Source organism: Phyllobates terribilis, unplaced genomic scaffold, assembly GCF_046119375.1.
Source record: "Phyllobates terribilis strain yellow unplaced genomic scaffold, ASM4611937v1 Scaffold_2__4_contigs__length_985480577, whole genome shotgun sequence".
In the NCBI taxonomy this organism is placed as follows: domain Eukaryota; kingdom Metazoa; phylum Chordata; class Amphibia; order Anura; family Dendrobatidae; genus Phyllobates; species Phyllobates terribilis.
The window spans coordinates 714,139,203-714,156,969 of NW_027362762.1; the positions used below are offsets into that span (position 1 = coordinate 714,139,203).

The 17,767-nt window shown below is 48.2% G+C and overlaps 1 protein-coding gene across 1 annotated transcript in view; it reads right to left on the reverse strand.

The window, feature by feature from the left end:
* LRIG2 (leucine rich repeats and immunoglobulin like domains 2) overlaps positions 1-17,767 on the reverse strand; it is a 130,177-nt gene that overhangs the window by 72,469 nt on the left and 39,941 nt on the right. The window contains exon 4 of the mRNA XM_073667172.1: positions 16,993-17,127. Within this exon, the coding sequence (XP_073523273.1) occupies positions 16,993-17,127 (135 nt within the window). The remainder of the gene's footprint in view (positions 1-16,992; positions 17,128-17,767) is intronic.

The window sequence follows — 17,767 nt, forward strand, 5'->3', positions numbered from 1 at the left end:
GAATTTGAAACATTAGCCCATCCCTCTAGTAAGATATATTAAAAAATTTCTTATTTTCATGTGTACTATTGAGTTGTGAAAAAAAATTAAAAACAAAAGGTTACTCTTTAAAGCCAGCGTTTTTTTTATTTTTTTTATTTTACCACTGAAGTGGTGCTTCTAATCTAAGGTCCCTGACCCTACTCTTATAATGACCTGTCGCTGTTTTCACCTTTTATCACCACCGGCCCCCATCTGTCTCCGGCACTTTGTGACCTGCCAGGTCACTCCAGTGTTTTTTGGAGCGAGCCGGAGGTCACAACTCAACACAAGTCAATGAGAGCCTCGTTCTGGCTTCCATAGACTTATATTGAAAGTTTGTGATCGTAACCTTCTGACTTCTGGTCAGTTAGATGTTGCGATCACAAGATGGTGCCGCGGGACCGGAATGGTGCCGAAAAAAGGTGAAGACGCCAGAAGGCAGGGACGTTTGATTAAAAGCACCACTCCAGTGCAGAAAAAAAAAACTCTGGCGCGGTGCTTTGCTTTAAAGACACTGTCCACCAATGACATATATAAATGTATAATGTAAGTCACTATGTATAATACATTGCCTGATATTTAATTTTCCTAAATTCTTGTAGCTTTTTAGTTCAGCTCCATTTTGATCTGTGACTACACCTTATCTACAGAGGGCCTACAAGTAATTTGAGGGAGCCTGAAATAGCCAGAGACACGCCTTCAGTTTAATGATTGGTTAAAGGAGTTGTCCACTACTTTCACATTGACCCTGGCCGATCACACATTGCTGGCCTATCCTACAGATAGGGCATCAATATGGAAGTAGTGGACAACCCCTTAAAGAATGCTGCTCTCCCCTCTCAGCAACCTGCCTTCTTGGATTGGCTGCCGTTAAATCAATCACTGGCTCACTAGCTTTTCTCCTCAACTAGCAGAGAGATGGGGTAAGTCATATACTGTCAACAACACTCCCTTTAGCTCGAATAGACATTGGTTAGAAGAAAAGAGGAATTGGGAGTAAAATGACACATGAAGGATCTTGGAGCTGGCTCACACTTTCGTAGGGTGTGAAAACCTTGATTTTCATTCTCTGGAAAATTAATTATGAGGTTAATCTTCTTCAGGGCTAAAGCTTGGGACAAGGAAGATAAGGACCATGTGATTATTTTTCTTCATAAACTACAATGATTAATGATCCTTCTGCAAAGCAGTATGAACGTTGTAAAATGTTCACATGTGTTTCAGTGACGCATTAGGAGTTGAAGCAGCACCTATTTTGCCTGATTAGAGTGGAATTTGAATTAAAAGCATACAGAGCGTAATCAATACTTTACAGAGACAAATTGTACACTGAATAAAATAGGAAAAGTAATGCAATCATAATTTAGTCGTTTCCAATGGTTCAGTTCATTTGTGTTCAAGCAATAAAAAGCTGTGTTAAGCTGCAAATCACAATTGCAAAGTCAGAGTTTGTAGTTTACAGATGTTGTGAAATAGAAATCTGATCCTGGACTGGTCTCCCATCCGCTCTAGTTACGGACTAGAAATCACAATCTGGATGAGACCTAATCAGTGGAGATTCATTTGCAGACAGTTTTTGTGGCTGGATGATCACACGTAGCCCATTAAGGCTTGTCGATGGCCCTTCTTTACTGCACTTACCAGCATGCCTTTAATGATAAAATAACGGGCTGATTGCTTGTTATTAAGCTCTATAGATATTAAGCTTGTGAAAAGCTTACACAAGGCTGTGTATGTCTGTTCTGGTAAAAATAAGACTGCATTCTTAACCTTTTTGCGCCAGAGCCTGTTTTCGCCTTCGTGACCGGGCCAATTTTTTCAATTCTGACCACTGTCACTTTATGAAGTAATTACTCTGGAACGCTTCAACGGATCCCCCTGATTCTGAGACTGTTTTTTCGGGACATATTGTACTTCATGATAGTAGTAAAATTTCTTCGCGATCACTTGCGTTTATTTGTGAAAAAAATGGAAATTTGGCGAAAATTTTGCAACTTTGAATTTACATGCCCTTGAATCAGAGAGATACGTCACACAAAATAGTTAATAAATAACATTTCCCACATGTCTACTTTACATCAGCACAATTTTGGAAGCAATTTTTTTTTTTGTTAGGAAGTTCTAAGGGTTAAAAGTTAACCAGCGATTTCTCATTTTTACAACAAAATTTACAAAAACATTTTTAGGGACCACATCACATTTGAAGTGACTTTGAGGGGCCTTTATGACTGAAAATACCCAAAAGTGACACCATTCTAAAAACTGCACCCCTCAAGGTGCTCAAAACCACATTCAAGAACTTTATTAACTCTTCAGGTGCTTCACAAGAATTTTTGGAATGTGGAAGAAAACAATAAATATTTAACTTTTTTTCACAAAAATGTTACTTAAGACCCAATTTTTTTTTATTTTCACAAGGGTAACAGGAAAAAATGGACTACACAATTTGTAGTGCAATTTCTCCTGAGCATGCCAATACCCCATATGTGAGGGAAAACCACTGTTTGGGCGCACGGCAGGGCTCGGAAGGGAAAGAGCGCCATTTGACTTTTTGAATGTAAAATTTGTTTGAATAATTAGCAGACACCAACTCGCATTTGGGGAGCTCCTGATGTGCCTAAACAGTGGAAACCCCCCACAAGTGCCACCATTTTGGAAACTAGACCCCTTAGGAAACTTATCTAGATGTGTGGTGAGCACCTTGAACCCCCAGGTACTTCATAGAAGTTTATAATATTGAGCTGTAAAAATAAAATGTTCACATTTTTCCCTCAAAATTTTTTTCATCTTCTAATTTTGCATTATCATAAGGATAACAGGAGAAATTGCACCATGAAATTGATTGTGCAATTTCTCCTGAGTACGCCGATACCCCATATGTGGGGGAAAACCACTGCTTCGATGTACGGCAGGGTTCGGAAGAGAAAGGAGCGCTATGTTGGCTGGGATGGGTTGCAGACACCATGTCATATTTGAAGAGTCGCTGACATGCCGAAACAGCAGAAACCCCCACAAGTGACCCCCATTTTGTAAACTACACCTCTCAAGGAATTCATCTAGGGAAGTAGTGAGTATTTTTTAATTTTTAAATTTATACCATTGGGCAGTGAGGAAAACAATTATATTTTTACCACAAAAAAATGTTTTACCCTCAGATTTGACATTTTCACACAGGGCAATGGGTAAAAATCGTGCCGAAATGTGTCACACAATTTCTTCTAAACGTGGCAATACCCCATATGTGGCTGTATCGTACCGCTTAGCCATACGGCGAGTTCCGGGAGGGACGGAGCGCTATTTGACTTGGAGAACAAATTGTACAATAGTTTGCGGACTCCATATACACAGCCCCTAAGTGCTAGAAGAGCAGAATCCCCACTCAAGTGACCCCATTTTGGAAATTATACCCCTTTGGGAATTTACCTACAGGTGTAGTGATGATTTTGACTCCATGGTTCTTTTCCAGAAACAAGCAGCAGTGGATGTGTGGCACCCCAGGGGTCTGGTTTCCACAGTAACGGCAATGTTATGTCTGAGAGCAGGTGGGAGGTCTCTTGGTCAGGGATCCTGTGCATGCCACACCTCCTGCCCAGTCCTGGGAGGGGAAGAACTTCCCCTATATAAACCTAGGGCTGAGGCAGGGTTGGTGAGTAGAGAAGAAGTAGAGACAGAGAAGAGAAGCAGATATAGGAAAGAACATCAGGAGCTCTGTGGGAGCAGTGCTACAAGGAGTCAGGGGCTGGCAGCTGCAGAGCTCGCCCTGACTGAGAAGTTATGACCGGACCCAGAGTCCGAGGCTGTGGGGACTAATCTTTACCCAGCAGCAGAAACCGCCCAGCAGGGGATTGCAGGTCCTCTGGCCCAGAAACCCGAAGGCACGGTCACACGCGTGGAACCAGCACCGCCGTCGTGGAGCGGAAGCTACTAGAAGGCCCCGAGTCACCGGCCATACGGGTGAGCACCACACGGTACACTCAGGGACGTGGGCTACTTATACCCGCTTCTAGCAAGGTAGCCAGAAGAGTATCGTTAGTTTGGGAGGCCTACAACTCCGCCTGGCCAGGGGAGATCCCATCTGCTCAAGGACTGACCAGGCCCCAATCGCTAGCCAGTACTCCGGGAGGGTCTATCGTTGTCACCAGTAAAGACCCTGAACTACACCGTACCGTCTCTGAGTGGTTCCTGCTACCCCCATCATCCACGTCGGCTGCCCTGAGGCCATACCCCTCCCGTTGGGGGTTATACTATCACGCTGCACAATCCTACCACCGGCCTCAGCGGTCTGCCCTGCAGCAGCAGCTACTTAGCTGTACTCAACGGGTGGCGTAGTCGTCCAACATCTACCGCTAATACAGCGCCACTTAGTCTGACTCCCTGGGCACGGACCGGATCGCCGCCACGAGACTACAACCCTCAAGAGATCCGGCTCCGGGTAAGCTCCCGCATGCGCAACGCAGCGCGACACAGGCCCAGGGGCGCGTCAACTTTTGGCGTAGTCGGCGGAATTTCGTGCCCGCAACCACCGGGTACTGCGTGCCTGCAAAAGACTGTTCAAACTTACCTGTGGTGAAGATTCCCGCCATCCGGCGCCATCTTCCGCTTCCTTCCCGCCATCGGTGGAGTTTTCCCGCCATCCGGCGCCATCTTCGGCCTTCTTCCCGCCATACGTGGAGTTTTCCCGCCATTGGACGCCATCTTGAGGACGCCGCGCGGGAAGAAGAGGGGGCGTGGACTCCGAAAGCGCGCGAGAACTGAAGCCCCGCCTCACGTCCGGACGTTGCGTAAGGTCCTGGAAGGAGCCCAGCAGACGCAGACGTCACAGGAGTGCGACGGAAGGTCCTCAACCCTGACGATCCACTGCGGAGCCGCGGCCTACGGAAGAGGATCATCGCAAGGTAGGCCACGGTCCACTAGGGGGGAGAAGGATGTCGGATACGGAGGAGAGCTTCACCGCTTCAATCCCCGCCAGCGCCACCGCTGTTGCGGTCATGCCTTTCACCATGCCCTATATCCCGGGGGCAGCCTGGCTACCCCAGTACTCAGGGGAGTCACATACCCTGCATGACTTTAGAGAAAAGCTGGATAGCCTCTTCCAGGTGTACCCCCTCACAGAGGAGCAAAAAGTGAGCATCCTGGTGGCCCAATTAACCGGAGCAGCCCAAAGGGAGGTAAAGTCCTGGCCACCTGGGGGGAGGACTGTCGCAGGGATACTAACCCGGCTGAGGGACACCTTTGATACCTGCACCTCAGCCGAGATCAAGCTTAGATTCTACGGGTGCAAACAGCGGGCACATGAGAGTATAAGGGACTATGCCCTGAACCTACAAGAGGCCCTGAGAGCCATTAAGCAGACCGACCCTGACGGCGTGGGAGACGAGGACAGGCTGTTGATTGAACAATTTATAGAGGGTTTATATTGCAATGCCCACCGAACCCAGTTGCGGGCAATGGCCTTACAGGACCCTCATCTGGGCTTTGCACAGTTCAAGGACAGAGCCATCCGGGTGCTTCGAGAACCGGCACCAGGTGGCGTTGTGACCCCCAGACGCCCCACTACCACTTACCACCAGGAGGCGGCGCCCTTGTCGGCAGGGCCTGTGGGAGCTGATGCGCAGGCTTTGAACAATGACCCGGCTCCAGACCTGCACCATCAGGTCCAAGAGCTAGCTAAAAGCGTTGCTGCGCTAACCCGAACTGTGCAGTCTTTACAGGTTTCCACTCCAGGGAAGATCCAGCTGGCATCCGGACCGGAGGACATCCCGTGGCGTCGACCAAGGAGGACCCCACCGGCCAGAGGAAGACCCAGCGACCGATACAACGAGGACGGACGACCCATCTGCCGCCGCTGCAATCAACCCGGACATATGGCAAGGTACTGTCCTTTAAACTGGCACAACCTGGGGTAGAGGGCCAACCCCCAGGAAAAAGATCACCAGGCCCATCGAACTGGCGCGACAAATATGTGGGAGGACGTCCAGTCTTACCCGTGGTACTGGATGGCATTCCTATGAGTGCCCTACTGGACACCGGGTCACAGGTCACCACCATCCCGTACGTGCTCTTCAAGCAGTACTGGAATGACTCGGATATCACCCGCTACCCTGACGACGACTTGAGTATCATCGCCAGCAATGGTCAGCCCGTGCCACAGATTGGATTTAAAGAGGTGACCATTAAAATCGGTAGAGTTGAACTGGCAGCACAGGGACTGATCATTGTAGACATTGACAAACACGAGAGTCACCCAAAGATAACTCTAGGAACTAATGTAATTGAAAATTGTCTTGCAGAGGTGATTTTCCTTTTACAGCAGGTTGCCAAGAACGCCAGCTCCGGCCAGCAGCGAGTGCTCCAGAAAGAGATCCGGGCACTGATGCGACGGCAACAGCTAGAACTCTCCGGTGGTGAGATTGGTAGCGTGCGAATGTGTGACCCTTTCCCTATTGCCATGCCCCCGAAAAGTGAAATGATGATTTGGTGCCGGGCAGCTATTGGTCTGAGAGGTAGAGATTACCAGGCAATGGTAGAACCAGTTTACTCAGACAGTAGGCCCACCATTTTGACAGCACGGGGGGTGGTCAATGTACGCCATGGGAGGGTGCCCGTTCGCATAATAAATATCGGGAAGAGGGAAGTGTACCTGCCCCGGTATGCCACGCTAGCCAAATTGTATACCATCAATCAAGATTCCATACAGTCCGTAGAACCCTTGCCTCCATCTTCCCCGGAGGAAGGTAACGGCTCTCAGAAAACAATGGAGGACTGGTGTCAGCAACTACATTTGGGTACTGACTCCACTCCCTCACACCAGAAACAGGGAGTCTATCGGGTGGTGCAAGAGTACGAGAGAGTGTTTAGTAAACACCCGTTAGACTTCGGGCGAGTCAAGGGGGTAGAACACCACATCCCCACGGGAGACCATCCTCCCATAAAAGAGAGGTATCGACCCGTACCCCCTGCACACTACCAACACGCCAAGGGGATGCTTAGAGACATGAAGGAGGCTGGGGTGATCAGGGATAGCTGTAGCCCCTGGGCAGCTCCACTAGTCTTAGTCAAAAAGAAAGACAACACCATGAGGATGTGTGTAGATTACCGGAAAATCAACCGTATCACACACAAGGATGCGTACCCCTTACCAAGGATAGAGGAGTCTTTGGCTGCTTTAAGATCTGCTAACTTCTTCTCTACCTTGGATCTCACTAGCGGGTACTGGCAGGTTCCTGTAGCAGAGGCGGACCGGGAGAAGACCGCATTCACCACCCCGATGGGACTTAGCGAGTTTACCTGCATGCCGTTCGGACTCTGCAATGCACCAGGAACCTTCCAACGATTAATGGAGTGTTGTCTGGGCCACAGAAACTTTGAGACGGTCCTGTTGAACCTGGACGATGTCATCGTATATTTCAAGACGTATGAGGACCACCTGAAACACCTGGCGGAAGTGTTCGAAGCTCTGGCAAGCTACGGCCTAAAGGTGAAACCCTCCAAGTGTCACCTCCTGAAACCAAAGGTGCAGTACCTGGGACACGTGGTGAGCGCTGATGGAGTGGCTCCCGACCCTGATAAGATCACCGCAATTAAGGAATGGCCAAGTCCCTCCAGTGTAAAGGAAGTGCGGCAGTTCCTCGGGTTGGTAGGCTATTACCGCAGATTCATCCCCGGTTCCACCAAAAAGGCAGCTCCTATGCAGGACCTCCTGATAGGCCAGTCCCGGAAGGCCAAGAACCAGAAGCCGCCCTTCAAATGGGAGAAGTTAGAAGAAGAGTCCTTCCGCCAGCTGAAGATGGCCCTCACGGGGGATGAAATCCTGGCGTACCCTGATTACAGCCAGCCCTTTATCCTCTACACCGACGCAAGTAACATCGGGCTAGGAGCCGTGCTGTCCCAGATCCAGCAGGGGAAAGAACGAGTAATCGCTTACGCCAGCCGAAAACTGCGACCCACCGAAAGAAACCCTGAGAATTATAGCTCATTTAAGCTAGAGTTCCTGGCAGTGGTGTGGGCAGTCACCGAACGCTTTAAGCACTACCTCGCTTCTTCCCGGTTCACCGTGTACACGGATAACAACCCGTTGACACACCTGGACACTGCAAGACTCGGTGCCCTAGAGCAGAGATGGATGGCCCGTCTGTCCAACTACGAGTTCACAATCAAATACCGGGCAGGACGCTCCAATACCAACGCGGACGCCCTGTCCAGGATGCCAAACCTACCGGACGTAGGAGAAGATCCAGAGGGACTGGAAGAAGTCGAACTCCCCGCGTTCCACCGTCATGGGACTATCCAGTATTCCCATCGGGTAAGGAGTAAGCAAGCTGCTACGTTTAACCCCTTGCCTCACTACAACTGGGAGGAAACGCAAGACAGTGACCCTGCCGTCCGGCTGGTGAAGGAGATGCTGACTCGGCCAGAGGCTCGCCTTGACCCAGACGCTCCGGAGGAAGCCAAGCAACTGTGGGCTGAGAAGAGTCGACTGTTCCTTTACAAGGGGAAGTTGTGCCGCAGAATGGTTGACTCCCGGACGCATGAACTAATCTGGCAAGTAGTGGTGCCACGGAGAGACGCAGCCATGGTGATGGAAGCATACCACGACGGGGCTGGACACTTCGGATGGAAGAAGCTGGAGTTCCTGCTGCGTGGGCGGTTCCACTGGGTAGGCATGAGGGGAACCATCGAGAGGTGGTGCAGAGACTGTGGCCCGTGCAACCTAAGAAGGAAGGACCGTGCCAGCCAGAAGACTCCCCTGCAGTCCATCGTCACCCGGCAGCCGTTGGAACTGGTAGCCTTGGATCATGTAAAACTGACCCCAAGCAGAAGTGGCTACGTCTACGCGTTAACCATTGTGGATCATTACTCCCGGTTCTTGGTTGTCGTCCCCGTTAAGGACTTAACGGCTCAAACAGAAGCTAGAGCCTTCCAGCAGCACTTCTGCCGTCCACACGGGTACCCGGACCAAGTGCTGACGGACCAGGGACCTGCCTTTGAAGCGGAGGTCTTCCGGGAATTCTGCAATCTGTATGGCTGCCGGAAGATAAGGACGACACCCTATCATCCGCAAACTAATGGACTTTGTGAGAAAATGAACCAGGTGGTAATGGATCTCCTGAAAACATTGCCCCTGGAAGAACGCAGTCTGTGGCCTGAGAAGCTGCCCGATCTAGTGGACCTATACAACCACATCCCGGTAGGTTCCACCAACTGTACCCCGGCTTACCTAATGAGGGCGAGACCTGGTAAGTTACCTGTTGACCTGGAAATGGGAGTCCTGACACCCGAGGACACTTCACCAGAAGCAGACTGGGACACAGAGAGGCAGCAGCAGTACCGGAAAGTACAGGAGAGCGTGGAGCGAAGTCTCTGTCAGGCTAGGGAAAGACAAGAGAAAACTTACAACCAGTATGCTCCCGCTGTTCCCCTGGTACCCGGAGAGCAGGTCTTGAAGAGGAAAAGACGGCTCCACAAGTTGGACGACCAGTGGGAGAAGGACCCGTACACCGTACTGCCCTCAAGCCACGAGAACCCGAAAGTCTGTACCATCAGTAAAGACGGAGGGGAGACCATAGCCATTGTATCCCGGGATCACCTGAAGAAGTGTCCTGAACAGCTACGGAACCCTGAAGAGGAACAAGAAGACCATCGACCCGTAGAGGAAAGGGAAGATATGGTTAGTACTGTGCTCGGAGACTTCCCTCGGTCCTGGACTCAAGTCAATGGTGCAGTTGTGGTACCCGTCCTCACGTTCCTCCAACCAGCATCCCAAGTGCCTACGGAGCAACAGGTAGAGCTGGAAGAGCAGCCGGTCCAGGAGGCAGAAGACTCCACACAAGCAGAACAGGAGGATCAACCCTCTGCTTATAGTGAGCCTGCCGTACCCCTAGTGAGCCAAAGAGCCGGTAGACAGCTGCCCAGTTTACCCTTGACAGCTCCTACACCCTGTAGTTCAGGGCTAGACAGTCAGCTCCGTAGGTCCACTAGGGCCACTAGAGGCCAGTTACCCGCACATTGGAGGATTTGAAGTGTATAAATTGTTTTATTTGTGGTTACCTGTTTTTCTTGTTGCTTGTGTATAATTAGGTGTTTCTAGTTATTTATAGGAGTCCTTGGTGGATTTACCGGGAATCCTTTGTGTATAGTTGGAGCGTAACCCAGGACGGACTAAAGACTGTTAAGGACTCGGGGCAGGACAGACCCCTACCTGGTTACGTCTCCCTGTTTTGGTGAAATGGACACCTTGCTTTTCTTCAAAGACTGCACCCGGTTGCGGACACGCCGTAACCATCTTTATGTGTTTTTCTTATTGTATTATTATTGTTTATACCTTGTTATGTTTTTCTAAAAATATGTTTAGTCCCGGAGTACTAAATTTCACTAGGGGGGAATGTGGCACCCCAGGGGTCTGGTTTCCACAGTAACGGCAATGTTATGTCTGAGAGCAGGTGGGAGGTCTCTTGGTCAGGGATCCTGTGCATGCCACACCTCCTGCCCAGTCCTGGGAGGGGAAGAACTTCCCCTATATAAACCTAGGGCTGAGGCAGGGTTGGTGAGTAGAGAAGAAGTAGAGACAGAGAAGAGAAGCAGATATAGGAAAGAACATCAGGAGCTCTGTGGGAGCAGTGCTACAAGGAGTCAGGGGCTGGCAGCTGCAGAGCTCGCCCTGACTGAGAAGTTATCACCGGACCCGGAGTCCGAGGCTGTGGGGACTAATCTTTACCCAGCAGCAGAAACCGCCCGGCAGGGGATTGCAGGTCCTCTGGCCCAGAAACCCGAAGGCACGGTCACACGCGTGGGACCAGCACCGCCGTCGTGGAGCGGAAGCTACTAGAAGGCCCCGAGTCACCGGCCATACGGGTGAGCACCACACGGTACACTCAGGGACGTGGGCTACTTATACCCGCTTCTAGCAAGGTAGCCAGAAGAGTATCGTTAGTTTGGGAGGCCTACAACTCCGCCTGGCCAGGGGAGATCCCATCTGCTCAAGGACTGACCAGGCCCCAATCGCTAGCCAGTACTCCGGGAGGGTCTATCGTTGTCACCAGTAAAGACCCTGAACTACACCGTACCGTCTCTGAGTGGTTCCTGCTACCCCCATCATCCACGTCGGCTGCCCTGAGGCCATACCCCTCCCGTTGGGGGTTATACTATCACGCTGCACAATCCTACCACCGGCCTCAGCGGTCTGCCCTGCAGCAGCAGCTCCTTAGCTGTACTCAACGGGTGGCGTAGTCGTCCAACATCTACCGCTAATACAGCGCCACTTAGTCTGACTCCCTGGGCACGGACCGGATCACCGCCACGAGACTACAACCCTCAAGAGATCTGGCTCCGGGTAAGCTCCCGCATGCGCAACGCAGCGCGACACAGGCCCAGGGGCGCGTCAGATGTTGCTGAGTGAAAATTTCAAACTGTCGTTGAAGTGACCAGTACGGTGTAGTGACCAGTACAGTCATGGCCAAAAGTTTTGAGAATGACACCAAAATTATATTTTCACATGATCTGCTGGCCTCTGGTTTTTATTAGTGTTTGTCTGATGTTTATATCACATACAGAAATATAATTGCAATCATATTATGAGTACCAATAGGTTATATTGACAGTTAGAATGAGTTAATGCAGCAAGTCAATATTTGCAGTGTTGCCCCTTCTTCTTCAAGACCTCTGTAATTCTCCCTGGCATGCTCTCAATCAACTTTTGGACCAAATCCTGACTGATAGCAGTCCATTCTTGCATAATCAATGCTTGCATTTTGCCAGACTTTGTTGGTTTTTGTTTGTCCACCCGTCTCTTGATGATTGACCACAAGTTCTCAATGGGATTAAGATCTGGGGAGTTTCCAGGCCATGGACCCAAAATCTCTCTTTTGTTCCATGAGCCATTTAGTTATCACCTTTGCTTTATGGCAAGGTGCTCCATCATGCTGGAAAAGGCATTGTTGGGAGCAGTTGCTCTTAGAGGACATTCTGGTTCCATTCTTTATTCATGGCTGTGTTTTTAGGCAAGACTGTGAGTGAGCCGATTCCCTTGGCTGAGAAGCAACCCCACACATGAATGGTTTCAGGATGCTTTACAGTTGGCATGAGACAAGACTGGTGGTAGCGCTCACCTCTTCTTCTCCAAATAAGCTGTTTTCCAGTTGTCCCAAACAATCGAAAAGGGGATTCATCAGAGAAAATGACTTTGCCCCAGTCCTCAGCAGTCCACTCCCTGTACCTTTTGCAGAATATCAGTCGGTCCCTGATGTTTTTTCTGGAGAGAAGTGGTTTCTTTGCTGCCCTCCTTGAAACCAGCCCTTGCTCAAAGAGTCTCCGCCTCACAGTGCGTGCAGAAGCACTCACACCAGCCTGCTGCCATTCCTGAGCAAGCTCGGCACTGCTGGTAGTCCCATCCCGCAGCTGAAACAGCTTTAAGATACGGTCCTGGCGCTTGCTGGTATTTCTTGGGCGCCCTGGAGCCTTTTTTACAACAATGGAAGCTCTCTCCTTGAAGTTCTTGATGATGCGATAGATCAGTGGTCCCCAACCTCTTTTGCACCAGGGACCGGCTTGAAGCAAGATCATTTTTCCATGGCCCAGCAAGGAGGGGGTGGGGTGGGCGGGGCTTTGCTCATATGGGGGCGGGGTAATGGAGGGATTTGGAGTTTAGTGCATACTTATCATATAGTGTAGACCAGGTCCCCACCAGGAGCTATGCCAGGAGCCCCACATAATGTGCTGTGCCAGGAGCCGCATCACTGAGGCCCCATCACGCCCTGCAGCAGGACAGGGCAGCTGTCCTGACAGCTGCTGTTCAGCTGCATTTACTTCATCCCAGGGGCGGACACAGACTGTAGTGGGCCCCTGTGCAAGAAATTTTTGGGGGCCCCCCCCGCCCTTCATAAGGCAACAAAGTTATGTAAACATAACCCCCCCATGTGCAGCTCACCCCCGTGCATCTCTCATCCACCCCCCGTGCATCTCTCATCCACCCCCCGTGCATCTCTCATCCACCCCCCGTGCATCTCTCATCCACCCCCTCCCTCCCATGTGCATCTCTCATCTCTCCCCTCCCCCCCATGTGGATCTCTCATCTCTCCCCTCCCCCATGTGCATCTCTCATCTCTCCCCTCCCCCCCATGTGGATCTCTCATCTCTCCCCTCCCCCATGTGCATCTCTCATCTCTCCCCTCCCCCCATGTGCATCTCCCATTCCCCCCACTCCTAGTTAATTGTATTTAAAAAAAAATAAAACTTGTTATACTTACCCCCATGCGATCCCTGCAGAATCCTGGCGCTCGTCCAAATCGCTGACACCAGGTTCTCCTGACTTCCGGCCATGTGACGGCGCCGTCACATGACCGGAAGTCAGGGGAATCATGAAGGTGCTGCCGCAGCAGCGCAGCGCTAAGATGTCCCGGACCCGGCGCTTAGCATGCGGCCGGGGGCCCCATGAGGAGAGAGACGCACAAGAGGGGGGCTCCGAGGGGGCTCCTACCGGCCGGGCCCCATACTGGAGTCAGGGCAGTCATGCCCTGATGGCGGCCCTGCTGGAGGGGCCCCCTCTCCCCGCGGACCGGCTGAAAAACCCCAACGGCCCGGTCCTGGTCCGCGGACCGGCGGTTGGGGACCTCTGCGATAGATTGTTGACTGAGGTGCAATCTTTGTAGCTGCGATACTCTTCCCTGTTAGGCCATTTTTGTGCAGTGCAATGATGGCTGCACGTGTTTCTTTAGAGATAACCATGGTTAACTGAAGAGAAACAATGATACCAAGAACCAGCCTCCTTTTAAAGTGTCCAGTGATGTCATTCTTACTTAATCATGACTGATTGATCGCCAGCCCTGTCCTCATCAACACCCACACCTGTGTTAATGGATCAATCACTAAAACGATGTTAGCTGCTCCTTTTAAGGCAGGACTGCAATGATGTTGAAATGTGTTTTGGGGGTTAAAGGTAATTTTCTGGGCAAATATTGACTTTGCAAGTACAGTAATTGCTGTTAAGCTGATCACTCTTTGACATTCAGGAGTATATGCAAATTGCCATTACAAAAAATGAAGCAGTAAACTTTGGAAAAATTACTATTTGTCTCATTCTCAATACTTTTGGCCATGACTGTACGTTGTGCCCAGCTCGTGCTTCTGGAGACATGCACCTGTAAATTAGGCAAGCTCTCATCGCTACAGGAATGCCAAACATGTGGACCCTAAATGTAGTTTAGGCACATTGTGGGGCTCAGAAGGGAGGGGAGGCATTTGGATTTGGGAGCACAAAATTTTCTGAATTTCTTTTGGGGGGCAAGGGCTATTTCGCTTTTCCAGAGCCTTTCTGCTACCAGTAACTTGGAAGTCCCTTATATTTTTAACAGACAATGGACCTGAGTGGGGACTAGCTTTTTTTTGAGGACTGAGTTGAAGCTTTTATTGGGAACATTTTACGCAACATTTATCCGGCGCTCTAGGCTGAGCACTTACATCGGGGTTTCCATCTAAATTTCCAAGTGATGTAATTCAGATGAAACCCCCCCCCTGCGGGATCCATTCACTGTAATGAGGCAGCAGAGTTACTCTGGACTCCATCTGGCCTCTGTTTAGCGGTGTCTTTTTTTTTTTTTTTTTTTTAAGAAGTGCACAAAATTGTGGCCAACCGCACTTTTATGCACGCCTAAAAAAAAAACTGACACCGTGGGATCACAGGCCAGATGGCATCCACAGTGGCCTATATCTGCCTCATTACAGGGAATCTTCCATCATGGGTTCCGTCTGAATCACGTATTTCAGAGATTTACACGGAAACTCTGGTGTAAGTGCTCATCGCAGAGCATAGGATAAATGTGAGCAGAGCCTTACTGCAATCTTTGGGAGACATAATAAACAAATCAGTAGCAGGTGAAGAATTAGTTTTATTTTTTACGCCGTTCCTCGTGTTGTATAAGTGATTAGATTACTTTATTCTTCGGGTCGGTGCGATTACAGCGGTACCAGATTTATATCGGGTTTTTATGACTGACAGCTGTCACATACTAAAAACCGCTTATTTTTGCAAAATCTAGTTTTTGCATCACCATATTTTGAGATAATTTTTCTATATTTCGGCTGACAGTCATGTGGCGGCTTGTTTTTTGCGGGACGAGTTGACATTTTTATCGGTACCATTTTTGAGTACGTGACATTTTTTGATCGCTTTCTATTCCGTTTTTTGGGAGGTAAAATGAACAAAAACCAACAATTCAGGAATTGTTTGCGTTTTTTTTTTAATGCTATTCTGCGTGTGGTAAAAGTGATAAGGCAGCGCAGTTATTCTTTTGGTCAGCGCGTTTACAGCAATACTACACTTACCGTACATTTTTTTTTTTTATGTTTTGGCGCTTTTACACAATAAACCAATTTTAAAAAATATATATTTTTTTTTTACAATCGCTTTATTCTGAGAGCTACAACTTTTATTTTTCAATTGATGGAGCTGTATGGCGGCTTTTATTTGCGGAACAAGATGACGTTTTCAGCAGTACCATTTTTATTTCCATTTAGCTTTTTGATCGCATTTTATTCCACTTTTTATTTGGCGATATGATGAAAAAGCATAGTTTTTTGCTGCGTTTTTTATTTATTTTTTTACGGTGTGCACAGAAGGAGTTAGTGTGACAGTTTTATAGATCGGGTTGTTTCGGTCGTGGCGATACCAAATACGTGTACTTTTGTTTTTGCATAAATATACGGATTTATTGGTTTAATATTTCATTTATTTAGTGATTTTTTTGTAACAGTTTGAAAACCTTTTTTAGACTTTTTTTTTTTTTACATTTTTACTTAGTCCCTGTATGGGACATTAATTTTTATTTTTCTAATCACTGTTCTCATGCAATGCAATAGACATGTATTGCATTGCATGAGCGCTCTGCTGACAAGCGTAAAACTGTCATTATCTCCTGCTAGACTCAGCTGCAGGCTGAGCCTAGAAGAACACCGTACATGGCAGACCCGGAGGCAGTCATGTGACCTCTGGCTGCCATGACAACGCCAGGTCCTCTCAGACATCAGGGGGGCAGTCGGAGAGGTAAGTGGACGACCCCCTCTCCTCTCACTATCTTCTAAATACAGCGATCGCTATAGATTGCGGCATCTAGAAGCTAGCAAAGGGTTAACACCATTGGGACCTGATTCAATCAGGTCCCGATGATGTCCCCTGTCAGAGCTGTCGCTCTGCAACGCAACGCTTGCAGTACCCTGGGGATTTTGAGCGCTGCGGGACCACCGACCATTTATAAACGTCGGCGCTGCACAGAGCTCAGGCAGCGCCGACGTTTATATGCAGTGGGCGGTCGGGAAGGGGTTAAAGGGGTTCTCCACAAACCTTCTACTTTAAAGTTCAGCTCTTTGTGTTGCAGACCTCCCCTTTTTATTAATTTATCAACAATATGTTTTCATTGTCTGCCAATGTTAGTAACACAACAGAAATGCAGTCCAAACAAGGCTACTTTCACATGCTGCAGTCACATGGCAGTATTTTGATTCTTGCAAAACTGAATCAAAAAGAGCAAAACCACCACAATATCTCAATACACACTTGTCACTGCCCTTCTCCCATTAAACAGTTGACTAAGCATAGCTTGTAAATCCTTTAAGTAAGATATTCAAGTTCTTAAAGCTCTCTTTCTATACGCTTTCACAGTGGACATGGGCAGGGAGAGAGTAAAGGGCTGCTGCAGCTTTCCTCTGTTTCTGTCTCTTGTTGCAAAGACTAGCCTATGAGTGAATAAATCTACCAAGAAATGTTAGTTTTCTTTAATTGAATCTATTTTTTTAAAGATTAAAATCTTAAAAATTATACAATACGGTAAAAATATTAAGTTGTTTTTTTGCTTTTGTGCATTACCTTCATGAAAAACTTTAGGGAAAAAAAAATGGGTAACACTATATAAAAAAAAAAAAAACGTACAATCGACAAAAAAATAACTTGTGTCAAATATTACAAAAATAAACTAAATCACTTACAAATGCTTCAGAGGAATCCTTGGGAAAAAGGTGGTTTTGATTTCCATAAGAAGATTGGAGCTCAGGTCCAAGGTTTCCAATGAAAGATACTGCTGAAGCAAATCTCCATTCAATTCAGAAATTTTATTATGTACCCTATTATGAGGCAAAAAAAAAAACATTTTAAAAAAACGTCAATTATACATAGAAGATATGTTTCGCGAGAATTGCTGGTGTGCTGTCCGTCGCGGAAAGGAAATCACATAGCAAGTATTCAGGAAATACCTTTATTCAAAGTCATTACAGCACAAATCAGTTTTCGGCTCTGCACCGGAGCATTCGTCAGGTGAGTATAGTGACAAATTTCCTGAACACATGCCATGCGATTTCCTTTCCGCAACAGACCGTACACCATCAATTCCTGCAACACACATCCTCTATTTCCATTACCGGATGGGTAGGAATTGATGCTGCCTCCTGCTCAATAAGGTGAGTGTGTATATAGCAATCCCATCAACATAGATCAATCCCTCTATACCACAGCATCATCACAACTTAATTTTTATAGGTAGGCAATAGTGATGAGCGAGCGTGTTCTGTTAACCCTTTCAGAGAGCATAATCGGGTGCTTGCCGAGTATTTGCGGTTTGCTTGAATGTTATGTTTAAGTCACTGTGTGTGAATGTTTTGCGACTGTTTGACAGCTTTAATACATGTGAGGAATGCCTAATAAACAAGTATTCCTCACATGTATTAAAGCAGTCAAACAATCGTAAATCATGTACACAGAGTGACT